This window comes from Vigna angularis, chromosome 2 (assembly GCF_016808095.1).
Source record: "Vigna angularis cultivar LongXiaoDou No.4 chromosome 2, ASM1680809v1, whole genome shotgun sequence".
Classification (NCBI taxonomy): domain Eukaryota; kingdom Viridiplantae; phylum Streptophyta; class Magnoliopsida; order Fabales; family Fabaceae; genus Vigna; species Vigna angularis.
Window position 1 is genome coordinate 35,964,897 of NC_068971.1, and position 13,523 is coordinate 35,978,419.

Here is a 13,523-nt window from a genome sequence, read left to right on the forward strand (position 1 = left end):
GTCCTGTATTTATATAGTGAAACTAAGCTTGTTCCAAATTTATATAATAAAGCCAAGCTTGTTTTATATAGTCAAATCGAGCTTCTTTTGAGTTTATATAATTAAACTGAACTTTTGTCGAGTTTATATAGTGAAACTGAGTTTGTGTCAAGTTTATATAATCAAACTGAGCTTATTGGGGTATAACTCATGAAACCCAACTTCTTCTGTGTTAAAAGAAGCAAAGGATGTTTTCTAAATAAAAATAAATAAAACTAATATTAAGAATAATAATATTAATATTAAAAACATATAGTAATAATAAGAAAATAAAAAGTCAGAAACTGGATATGGGTTTGACCCATCCTAGTTCTTTCTTTTCTTTTTGAACTTGTTTTTCTTCCATATTTACACCCTGGCCTTTAAGTATTTACTGACCCAATTCAGTTTTTCTTTTTAAACCTTTTTTTTATGTCGCACTCCCTCTTAGTTATCTGAATTTGATTTGACCCAATCTAGGTTTTCATTTTCAACCTGTTTTTATGATCACACCCCTCTGCACTTAGGCTTTTTCGGCTTGAACACGATTCATTTTAATTTTTTTTAACGTTTTGTTTTGTTTATGTTTACACCTCTTTGTATTCATTGTTTAAGTATTTTTTTATGTTTCAAATTTTTATTTATATATTTCATTTTTTCATTTTAATTTCTTCAAAATCACAATTTACAAAGTTTTATAATAAAATTAGGTAACTCTTAATTATCATCATAACTTGAACTTTTTTTATAATTAAAATTTTTGTTTTTAATTTATTTTTATCAATGTGGAATCTTGAACTTACTTGATCATTATAATTTCAAAATTTTTCAAATCTTGGATTTGTTTGATAATTAAATTTTGTTTTTTATAAATTTTTATAAATTGCATACTTATTTGATAATTATAATTTTAAAATTTGATAATTATCATGTCAAGTCTTAAATTTGTTTGATAAATAAACTTTTTTATCATGTTGAATCTCATTTCATTTGATAATAAAAATATTAAAATTTTAAAATAAAAAATATTAATGAGATCAATATTTTCTTTCATAAAGGACTAAGTAACCATGATTTTTCATTTTCGATAATATGTAGGAAAAAGGTCAATCATTGTAGGACTAAAATACAATTTTAAAAGATTTTTTTTTTATCATTTTATATTTGCATGTTTTATTTGATATTTTGGGAAAACAAATATTTTAAAAAATTACATTACTTTTACACATTTAATTAAAGAAAACCGTCTTAAGACAAACATTGTGGGATGCTAATACCTTCCCCGCGCATTAACAACTCTTAAACTCAAATTTGATTATGTAGACCGTTTTTTGGGTTTTCCATCTCAATTAACTATGACGATGGTTTATTTTCTAATGTTTTGTTTTATATATATTTTTTTGAATTTTTTTTCTTGTTCGTTGTCCTACCGCGATTTTGTTTGCAACAGTAATGATTTAATTGAATTGAATTATATGTAATGAGTTGGGATGAAAGTAGGAAACATATGTATGACATGGTGTGACAATTTGATGAGCCCTAAACCCTAACAAGGATGGAGTGAAGTGCTTAGGAAATATAAACTTGTTTAGGAGAGAAGTTTCTTTATCTTTTTTCTTTTAATTACTTGGTTTTATTTTTGGTTTTTTTGTCTTAAATAAAATCTAGGACTCATGTATATGTTTTGTGTATTTTAGGTTTGCTAATGGCACCTTCCCTTTTTGAGGTTGTCACATTTCTACAGGAACGAATGGCTTAGGAAGAGCCTAGTCCAAGGAGTGTTCTTACCACAACTTTTGTTTTGCTAAGAGTACTCCTTTAGAAGCAGAAAAAGAGAGTATCTTGAAATATCTTGGTGAGAGGATTACAACACATGCATGGAGAGAGAGAAAAACACCTTTTAGAAGATTTGATGGAACCCACAAAAGATTTATTTTTAGGAGTCTCAACAAATTGTTTATTGATTCATTTGTTTTTAAGAAACATAAATAATGTCATCATGTATGTTGTAACCACATTATAATAAAATAAGTGGAGATGATGCATATAATATAGATATGACCACATTGATAATGGTAGGTGTCATGAATGTCGAAATTACCAAGATAAAAAAAACATTTTCTTGGAAATGAATGAAACATAGAAAAAGCTTTATGAGAGTTTTCAAAATCTTTTCGCAAATATGTATTCAACACTTTAAGTTTTTGAACAACATTTAGAAAAACGTATATAAAGGAAAGCAAATAAAACAAACTTGTTTATATACTGGTTCACTTAAATTGAGCTATGCCCAATTCTCCCTTAAGTACTCTTAAGAGATTCCATTAATCTTTTCAAAGATTACAACGAGTTTCACCACTTCTGGTTTACAATTATCCAATATGAATATACGAGTTTACCTACTCTTGGTTCAACACTAGTTTTCTTGATTAGACTGTTTAGCTCAATTGAACTAAACAATCAAGTGTTTTTATTCTCTTCAGAATTTACAAACATAATGAAAATGTTTTTAGAAAAACAAGTACAGATCAAAGCTCTTAAGGAGAGTATACATGCTAATTGAATGATGACGCGACGAAATTTGATATTTATGATGATGAAAATTATAAAGTTTAGTGGTTAAAAACAATCTTAAATAAAATTTTCAACGGCTAAAATAATCATCAAAATTACATTTGTAAAAAACAGTTTGTGATAGAAATATTTTAACTGCTAGTATTTTTTCTAGAAAAAGAAAAAAAGAAGAGTCTAGCAATTAAAAACCACTACAAAATATATAAATTAATCAAAAGTCAAACTAACAAAAACTAAGAAATGAAATAGGTCATCAAATAGCAATTTTTTTTACATGTTTTACATTACATTTAGAGAAATTAAATTAAGATTGAAAAACTTAACTAGAGCAAATTGAAAAACTTAAAGAAAAGTTTGGTATAGTATAAATGCTAAAGTGAATGTTGGCCTCGAATAAAAATCTTACATGAATACTATAAAATAGGAGTAAAACCAAACAATGTGCTTCAATCGAATCTCCTGGTTCTGATAAATTAAGCAGACCCTGTCCATGAACTCCAAGATTTGCATTAGGTTGTATTACATAAGTTTCCTGTTACTAAAACCAAATAAGTCAAATGTGATGATCATAATTGCAATAATATTATTCATTTAAAAGACAATTTAGTCTTCTATATGCATATAAGAAATCTTGAATTCATGACTTCCTTTTAGAGAATATAAATTTGTATAGAATCTTAAAAGGTCATTTGAATGTGCCTCTCTTTTGAGTGTTTCCTAAGTTAAAAATCATATGTCCTCCTCCTTTTACAAACTATACGGAGAAAAGGTCTAGGGTTTTGGGTGTGATTCTACATCCTCTTTTATACTTCTTTTTTTCATTTGCTTCTTTTTATTATTTTTTATTTAGTTTTTACTTTTATTTTTTTGTGTGTTTTTTTATTTTCTTTGTTTTTATTTTTATTATTATTATTTTTTCATTGTTTGTTTGTTTTTTCTTTGAAAAATATTTTATCCCATCCTTTCCTGTTTACATCCTAATTTTTGAGTTTTTTTTTTAAAATAAATTTTATTTACCAGGACAAAATTAAATATTGACAATTGTTCTTCTAGATTAAAATTGGTGTTTTCATATTATCAAAATAAAAATATTAATTTTTCCGGATTCAGAAAAGAAATAAAGAAAATAGAAAAAGAAAAAAATCACTAATTCAAAACAAATACTATGACCAATCTCATAAAGAAGGTCCCGTTCTAAAAATAAAGATAGCCTCGACCATTCGGGTCTTATCCAAAAACAAAATAAATATCAATGTTCATTCTCATGGAGAAGGTCCTCAAGCAAAACAAGATCGTTTAGATTTTGCAAAACAATTTCTCATCAATAAATATAAATTATATGTTCCAATATATTAGTGATTTGATGCTAAATAAATTAGCAACCACCGAATAAGAAATGGTTAAGAACTGTTTCATATTTTTGTGAAGTAAAATAATCACTTGGTTTCATATTTTAGGGATAGAGGTAGACTTTTCAATTTGTTTCATCACATGGTTGATTCTAACTCACATGAGAAAAAATTAAAAAAGCTCCTTGTTTCGGTGAGATTTGTGAGACCGAGACACTGACCTTCGACTGGTGTGCTTCGCTTGTCTGCTTCCAGTTTGGATCGATCGGTCACCTTCAATATTAGCCGCTTGGTAAACTTCAACCTTGACCGCTCAGTTGTCGCCTTGGATCGGAGGGGGAGGTACCTGCAAAAGACACTCTGACGCTCAAGTTAGGAGTCGTTTTATGAACTGTTTGTTACAGTTCAATATTAAAGTCTTAATAGGACGTAAATAGGGCTATTATAGTATGAGTTGAATCTGTCTTTACCTCAAACCTAAACCCTTATTTATAGAGTTTAAAGGAATCTGACAAATTAATTTACCTCTTAATGGTCATTAATGCAAACCTTAATTGTTTAACGGTAGTTGTTATCACATTCATTGTGTGTTAACTCTGCTTAATAATTGTCGAGACCGAATGGATGCGAAACTGATCGAGACCGATCGGTAGCCTATGAGCCCATGGTAACATAAGCCCCCCAAGTTTGAGTTAATCGTTCGGCTTTAGCCAAACGGTTAACTATAGGACTTATGAGTTTGAGGGAAGTTATTCTCATTGTATTTAAGGAATTTGCTCTCTGTGTGTTTCAAGTCGTTATATCCTATTTGTGCCGAACAGTTCCATGTATTGAATTTGGCCGCGTGCTCGACAGTCCTTGTTATCAGAGCTTCCTGATTGATGAGTGAGAACCGTTTGATTGAGAGGGATTTTCTTCTTGGTCTTTGGCTTCAACTTTGACAAGAGGGTTTTTCCTCTTGGCCGAGTGGGATTTACCGCTCGGTCTTTCGCTTCGACTTTGACGAGGGTTTTACCTCTCGGTCGAGTGGGATTTACCGCTCGGTCTTTGTTTTCAACTTTGACGAGAGGGATTTACCTCTCGGTTGTGATTTACAGTATCCTGTTACCTGTACTGAAGAAATATAACAACTTGAAATTTGATATGGTGAGAAAGAGAAATGCATTAATGTCAGAATAGGTTGTTATAAGATCGGTCGGTCAATCAAATAAGATCGTTAGGTCTTCAATCGATAGAGGAATTTACCTCTTCATCGAGTGAGATTTTACTGCTCGGTCTTCAAATCTTTATAGAGGAATTTACCTCTTCGCCGAGTGGGATTAACCACTCGGTCTTCAAATCTTTATAGAGGAATTTACCTCTTCGCCGAGTGGGATTAACCACTCGGTCTTCAAATCTTTATAAAGGAATTTACCTCTTCGCCGAGTGGGATTTACCACTCGGTCTTCGAATCTTTATAGAGGAATTTACCTCTTCGCCGAGTGGGATTTACCGCTCAGTCTTCGAATCTTTATAGAGGAATTTACCTCTTCGTCGAATGGGATTTACCGCTCGGTCTTCGAATCTTTATAGAGGAATTTACCTCTTTGCCGAGTGGGATTTACCGCTCGGTCTTCAAATCTTTATAGAGAAATTTACCTCTTGGTCTTTATCTTCAATTTTGACGAGAGGGGTTTACCTCTCGGCCGAGCGGGATTTACCGCTCGGTCTTTTTCTTCAGACTTTGCGAGAGACTTTTTTCGCTGGATATGCACTTCTTTAACAACGTTTGGGAACGATTGATTGGCCCTCAATTACCTGGCCTTATTTATTCCATAATGAAAGCATAGGACAATAAATCAAGTGAAACTAAATTTAACCATGACATTAATAGAGTTTTGGAGGTTTCTCCTTAGTTGATAAATCCACGAACCGACCATTCCCGATGATGATTGGGACTGCGACTATAGTCCCGCCCTCGCTCGTCTTTCCTAATTGCCCGCTCGGGGGTTCTTCGCGAATATCCCTCCTTGGGGAGGCCGTATCTTGCTTCCTTTATAAACCTACGGAGATGTCCCGCCCGGATAAGATTTTCTATTTCATTTTTTAACGTGATGCAGTCTTCTGTAGTATGTCCATGGTTTTGATGGTACCGACAACTCTTCCTTTCATCTGCGTTTCTTGGAGATGGTTTCCTTCGGGGTGTGAGAAGTTCTGCGTTAAGGGCTTTTTCGAGAACTTTTGCCCTAGGTGCATTGAGGGTTGTATAATGGTGAAACTTGAATGGCCGGGGAAGCTCCCTATTCTTATCGTTATTGTCGAACGGTCGTTTGCCGTCCTTTCTACTTCCGCCCACATCAGCCTCTTGCTGTCGTTTCCTTTGCGACAATCACATTTCCTCCATTTCCTCCATACGGATGAACTCAGCTGCTCGCTCTTGGAGCTCCTCCATAGTTTTTGGCGGTCGTGCATACAATTTTTCCGCAAAATATCCTGGTCTCATACACGAAGCCAAATTATTGATAATAAAAGATTGATCTATCTCTCTAACCCGTCGTGCGGTTTCAGTATACCTCTTCATAAAAGCCTTCAAAGTTTCTCCTTTCTCCTGCTTAGTATTTACTAAATTCACCGGTGTTACCTCATGTTTCCGATTGGATGCGTATTGTCTCCTAAAGAGGTTTTCCACAGTAGCGAAGCAATCCACTGTGTTGGGAGGAAGAGTGTTATACCATTCTAATGCCTCTTCCTTAAGTGATAACGAGAAGGCTCTACACATGATCGGGTCGCTGTCTGTATAGAATGCCATTGCATTGCCGAACGTCCTTAAGTGATTATCCGGATCAGCTGAACCATCATACTTATCCAACACGGGGGGAGTCTTTTCTGGCATTGGGGTTTGCATGATGGTCGCCGTGAAGGGTAATAAACTGGTAGGTCGAGCAGTTTGCAGGGGTGTTGGTTCCCTTCTAGCCCGACCGTTTCGGTTGGCGTGATTATGGCTTGCCTCATTAGCATTCCCTCGATTCGAGGCGGACCGCTCGGGAGGTTCTCGTTTGGCCCTTAGCGCCCCCATCTCCTCCTCATGCCTCCGCCGCATCTCTTGCTGCGCATGCGCCTGCGCTTGTATAGTCTGCGCCTGTGCCTCAATCTGGGCTTGTAACTCTCTTATTAAATATCTGGTGCTCTGCTCCTCCATATTTCTTGTGGTCACCATTGGGTTTCTTCAGCTTGCTCTCGGCCCCACGGTGGGCGCCAAAATGTTTCGGTGAGATTTGTGAGACCGAGACACTAACCTTCGACTGGTGCGCTTCGCTTGTCTGCTTCCAGTTTGGACCGATCGGTCACCTTCATTATTGGCCGCTTGGTGAACTTTAACCTTGATCGCTCAGTTGTCGCCTTGGATCGGAGGGGGAGGTACCTGCAAAAGGCACTCTGATGCTCAAGTTAGGAGGCGTTTTATGAACTGTTTGTTACAGTTCAATATTAAAGTCTTAATAGGACGTAAATAGAGCTATTATAGTATGAGTTGATTCTGTCTTTACCTCAAACCTAAACCCTTATTTATAGAGTTTAAAGGAATCTGACAAATTAATTTACCTCTTAATGGTCATTAATGCAAACCTTAATTGTTTAACGATAGCTGTTATCACATTCATTGTGCGTTAACTCTGCTCAATAATTGTCGAGACCGAATGGATGCGAAACTGGTCGAGACTGATCGGTAGCCTATGAACCCATAGTAACACTCCTCGTTCAAAAAGTTCACACAAGTAAAATATCCACAAAAGTAACGTGGGTTAGGATCAACCTATGGACATTTTTTTAGGAAAACATATTCATTTTGAATACAATTATAAAATAAATAAATAGATTATAGTTAATAATTATATTAAATTATATACTATATTTTTTTAATAACATAATAATAAGTATGATAAGAAAATATTGATTTAAATATAATAAAATTAAAACATTAGATTATCTAATAAAATATATAATTTTATATGTGTATATAAATGATATTGTTTTCAAGAAAATGGAAAATGAAGAGAAAGTTAAGAGACAGATACTTTAAGAACTGAGACTATTTTTGGGCCCCACTTGAAGAGGCCTCTAAAAGTAGATTTTTTTAAGAATGGATTAAGACTGGTTCATGGCCATGGTTGACACCTCTAGACAGGGTCAATATCTCCTAAATTTTTAAAAAAATTAAAATAATATACCGTATATATTGGAATTTTCAATTTTTTAAATTATATATTATATATTGGGAATTGATGAAAATAAAATTAGATATCCTTTTATTTCTTTTATAAAGCACAATGTTTAATGTTAATAAATAAAAAACATAAAATCAAATATAATAATGAATAAAAATATTATTTAAGACATTTGTTTATATTTTATTTCACATTGTCTTTTGAGTTTCTCACATATTATACTCATTTCTTACTCTCACCTGTTTTTTTTTTCTCGAGAAAAAAAGGAAGTTAGACAGAAACTTATTATCTTTGCTTTCATTTATCATATGTTATCTTCCATTCTCGAAGAAAAAAAAGTTATTCTCTTTTATCTCAACTGATGATGAAATATTAGTTTAATAATTGACACTATATTTTTTTTTATCTCATGAACCTTTTGTATATTATTTTTTATGAATACAGAAAAAAAATGTATTATGTGTTTTTTTATAATTAGTTTTTAATTGTGACTTGATTATTATATATTTTTCTTTTAGTAATTACGTTTCTAATTTTTTTTATTAGATTATGATAAATTATTTTTTAATCTTAAACATTTGTTTTAAGAAAAACAGGTATATTTATGAAGAATAAAAGAATAATTTTATTTTTTTTAACTGGTGAAACTGAAAACAAATAAATTCAACTTCTTTACATATTTTGAAGCATGATATTATTGAGGAGCCCTTTCATAAGGTTAAAGGAAATACAAGTGAGGAGTTTCATGTTAATTCTTTGAAATGTCATTCAAGAAAATATCCTCAAATATAAAAATATCCAATGAGTCAAAGAGATAAAGTTAGAAAAGCTTATTTAAAATGTGGTCAATATCAAATATGACTTGAAAACTATCCTCTTTCTAAGGAGAAACATGCAAGGAGATTTCAATCTAATTGGTTTAAAAAATTTCCTTCTTGCCTAGAGTATTGCCTTACTAACGATGCAACTTATGTTTAGCATGTTATTTATTTAGTTCAAAGTAGTTGGTTGTCCTAGGTCATATGTGTGTACTAAATAAGGTTTTAGATAATGAAAAAAAAGGTTAATACAGGAAAAATAATGTGCATTTCTCAATCACATTGGAGATAGTCCTTACTAATCGCATAACAATGGAATGAAAGCTTATGAAGACTTGTTGAATTAATCTATGCACATTAATAACATTATAAATGTTCAAAGTTTAGAACAAGTTTGCCAGAATGTTTATGACTTAAAACCACTATCGATACACTTTGTTAACTAGTATTTCAAGCTTATGCATTTAGAGGCCATGAGGAAACACCATAGTATAAGTAAAAGAGGTAAATTTCTTGAGATGATTAAACTTCTAGCATCATATAATGATAAAATGGCACAAGTTGTGGTTGAAAATGCTCCATATATTGAAAAGTATATTTCACATCATATTTAGGAAAAAAAAATCTTACACATTTTTTTCTAGAAAAGTAAAAAGTCACATTCACGAAGAAATTAGAGATTCTAAATTTTGCATAATTGTTGATGAAACACGTGATGAACGAGTATACTGGTTCACTTAAATTGAGCTATGCCCAATTCTCCCTTAAGTACTCTTAAGAGATTCCATTAATCTTTTCAAAGATTACAACGAGTTTCACCACTTCTGGTTTACAATTATCCAATATGAATATACGAGTTTACCTACTCTTGGTTCAACACTAGTTTTCTTGATTAGACTGTTTAGCTCAATTGAACTAAACAATCAAGTGTTTTTATTCTCTTCAGAATTTACAAACATAATGAAAATGTTTTTAGAAAAACAAGTACAGATCAAAGCTCTTAAGGAGAGTATACATGCTAATTGAATGATGACGCGACGAAATTTGATATTTATGATGATGAAAATTATAAAGTTTAGTGGTTAAAAACAATCTTAAATAAAATTTTCAACGGCTAAAATAATCATCAAAATTACATTTGTAAAAAACAGTTTGTGATAGAAATATTTTAACTGCTAGTATTTTTTCTAGAAAAAGAAAAAAAGAAGAGTCTAGCAATTAAAAACCACTACAAAATATATAAATTAATCAAAAGTCAAACTAACAAAAACTAAGAAATGAAATAGGTCATCAAATAGCAATTTTTTTTACATGTTTTACATTACATTTAGAGAAATTAAATTAAGATTGAAAAACTTAACTAGAGCAAATTGAAAAACTTAAAGAAAAGTTTGGTATAGTATAAATGCTAAAGTGAATGTTGGCCTCGAATAAAAATCTTACATGAATACTATAAAATAGGAGTAAAACCAAACAATGTGCTTCAATCGAATCTCCTGGTTCTGATAAATTAAGCAGACCCTGTCCATGAACTCCAAGATTTGCATTAGGTTGTATTACATAAGTTTCCTGTTACTAAAACCAAATAAGTCAAATGTGATGATCATAATTGCAATAATATTATTCATTTAAAAGACAATTTAGTCTTCTATATGCATATAAGAAATCTTGAATTCATGACTTCCTTTTAGAGAATATAAATTTGTATAGAATCTTAAAAGGTCATTTGAATGTGCCTCTCTTTTGAGTGTTTCCTAAGTTAAAAATCATATGTCCTCCTCCTTTTACAAACTATACGGAGAAAAGGTCTAGGGTTTTGGGTGTGATTCTACATCCTCTTTTATACTTCTTTTTTTCATTTGCTTCTTTTTATTATTTTTTATTTAGTTTTTACTTTTATTTTTTTGTGTGTTTTTTTATTTTCTTTGTTTTTATTTTTATTATTATTATTTTTTCATTGTTTGTTTGTTTTTTCTTTGAAAAATATTTTATCCCATCCTTTCCTGTTTACATCCTAATTTTTGAGTTTTTTTTTTAAAATAAATTTTATTTACCAGGACAAAATTAAATATTGACAATTGTTCTTCTAGATTAAAATTGGTGTTTTCATATTATCAAAATAAAAATATTAATTTTTCCGGATTCAGAAAAGAAATAAAGAAAATAGAAAAAGAAAAAAATCACTAATTCAAAACAAATACTATGACCAATCTCATAAAGAAGGTCCCGTTCTAAAAATAAAGATAGCCTCGACCATTCGGGTCTTATCCAAAAACAAAATAAATATCAATGTTCATTCTCATGGAGAAGGTCCTCAAGCAAAACAAGATCGTTTAGATTTTGCAAAACAATTTCTCATCAATAAATATAAATTATATGTTCCAATATATTAGTGATTTGATGCTAAATAAATTAGCAACCACCGAATAAGAAATGGTTAAGAACTGTTTCATATTTTTGTGAAGTAAAATAATCACTTGGTTTCATATTTTAGGGATAGAGGTAGACTTTTCAATTTGTTTCATCACATGGTTGATTCTAACTCACATGAGAAAAAATTAAAAAAGCTCCTTGTTTCGGTGAGATTTGTGAGACCGAGACACTGACCTTCGACTGGTGTGCTTCGCTTGTCTGCTTCCAGTTTGGATCGATCGGTCACCTTCAATATTAGCCGCTTGGTAAACTTCAACCTTGACCGCTCAGTTGTCGCCTTGGATCGGAGGGGGAGGTACCTGCAAAAGACACTCTGACGCTCAAGTTAGGAGTCGTTTTATGAACTGTTTGTTACAGTTCAATATTAAAGTCTTAATAGGACGTAAATAGGGCTATTATAGTATGAGTTGAATCTGTCTTTACCTCAAACCTAAACCCTTATTTATAGAGTTTAAAGGAATCTGACAAATTAATTTACCTCTTAATGGTCATTAATGCAAACCTTAATTGTTTAACGGTAGTTGTTATCACATTCATTGTGTGTTAACTCTGCTTAATAATTGTCGAGACCGAATGGATGCGAAACTGATCGAGACCGATCGGTAGCCTATGAGCCCATGGTAACATAAGCCCCCCAAGTTTGAGTTAATCGTTCGGCTTTAGCCAAACGGTTAACTATAGGACTTATGAGTTTGAGGGAAGTTATTCTCGTTGTATTTAAGGAATTTGCTCTCTGTGTGTTTCAAGTCGTTATATCCTATTTGTGCCGAACAGTTCCATGTATTGAATTTGGCCGCGTGCTCGACAGTCCTTGTTATCAGAGCTTCCTGATTGATGAGTGAGAACCGTTTGATTGAGAGGGATTTTCTTCTTGGTCTTTGGCTTCAACTTTGACAAGAGGGTTTTTCCTCTTGGCCGAGTGGGATTTACCGCTCGGTCTTTCGCTTCGACTTTGACGAGGGTTTTACCTCTCGGTCGAGTGGGATTTACCGCTCGGTCTTTGTTTTCAACTTTGACGAGAGGGATTTACCTCTCGGTTGTGATTTACAGTATCCTGTTACCTGTACTGAAGAAATATAACAACTTGAAATTTGATATGGTGAGAAAGAGAAATGCATTAATGTCAGAATAGGTTGTTATAAGATCGGTCGGTCAATCAAATAAGATCGTTAGGTCTTCAATCGATAGAGGAATTTACCTCTTCATCGAGTGAGATTTTACTGCTCGGTCTTCAAATCTTTATAGAGGAATTTACCTCTTCGCCGAGTGGGATTAACCACTCGGTCTTCAAATCTTTATAGAGGAATTTACCTCTTCGCCGAGTGGGATTAACCACTCGGTCTTCAAATCTTTATAAAGGAATTTACCTCTTCGCCGAGTGGGATTTACCACTCGGTCTTCGAATCTTTATAGAGGAATTTACCTCTTCGCCGAGTGGGATTTACCGCTCAGTCTTCGAATCTTTATAGAGGAATTTACCTCTTCGTCGAATGGGATTTACCGCTCGGTCTTCGAATCTTTATAGAGGAATTTACCTCTTTGCCGAGTGGGATTTACCGCTCGGTCTTCAAATCTTTATAGAGAAATTTACCTCTTGGTCTTTATCTTCAATTTTGACGAGAGGGGTTTACCTCTCGGCCGAGCGGGATTTACCGCTCGGTCTTTTTCTTCAGACTTTGCGAGAGACTTTTTTCGCTGGATATGCACTTCTTTAACAACGTTTGGGAACGATTGATTGGCCCTCAATTACCTGGCCTTATTTATTCCATAATGAAAGCATAGGACAATAAATCAAGTGAAACTAAATTTAACCATGACATTAATAGAGTTTTGGAGGTTTCTCCTTAGTTGATAAATCCACGAACCGACCATTCCCGATGATGATTGGGACTGCGACTATAGTCCCGCCCTCGCTCGTCTTTCCTAATTGCCCGCTCGGGGGTTCTTCGCGAATATCCCTCCTTGGGGAGGCCGTATCTTGCTTCCTTTATAAACCTACGGAGATGTCCCGCCCGGATAAGATTTTCTATTTCATTTTTTAACGTGATGCAGTCTTCTGTAGTATGTCCATGGTTTTGATGGTACCGACAACTCTTCCTTTCATCTGCGTTTCTTGGAGATGGTTTCCT

At 32.9% G+C, this 13,523-nt stretch overlaps 1 protein-coding gene across 1 annotated transcript; it reads right to left on the reverse strand.

Annotated features, from left to right (window-relative positions):
- Window positions 1-6,309: 6,309 nt before the first annotated feature.
- Window positions 6,310-7,119, reverse strand: LOC108327529 (uncharacterized). The gene has a single exon (XM_017561221.1). It carries the CDS (start codon window positions 7,117-7,119, stop codon window positions 6,310-6,312), a length of 810 nt encoding a protein of 269 aa, XP_017416710.1.
- Window positions 7,120-13,523: the final 6,404 nt, after the last annotated feature.

Bases quoted from the DNA above. Each gene is read 5' to 3' on its own strand.
- LOC108327529 (XM_017561221.1), bottom strand. From the start codon at position 7,119: ATGGAGGAGCAGAGCACCAGATATTTAATAAGAGAGTTACAAGCCCAG.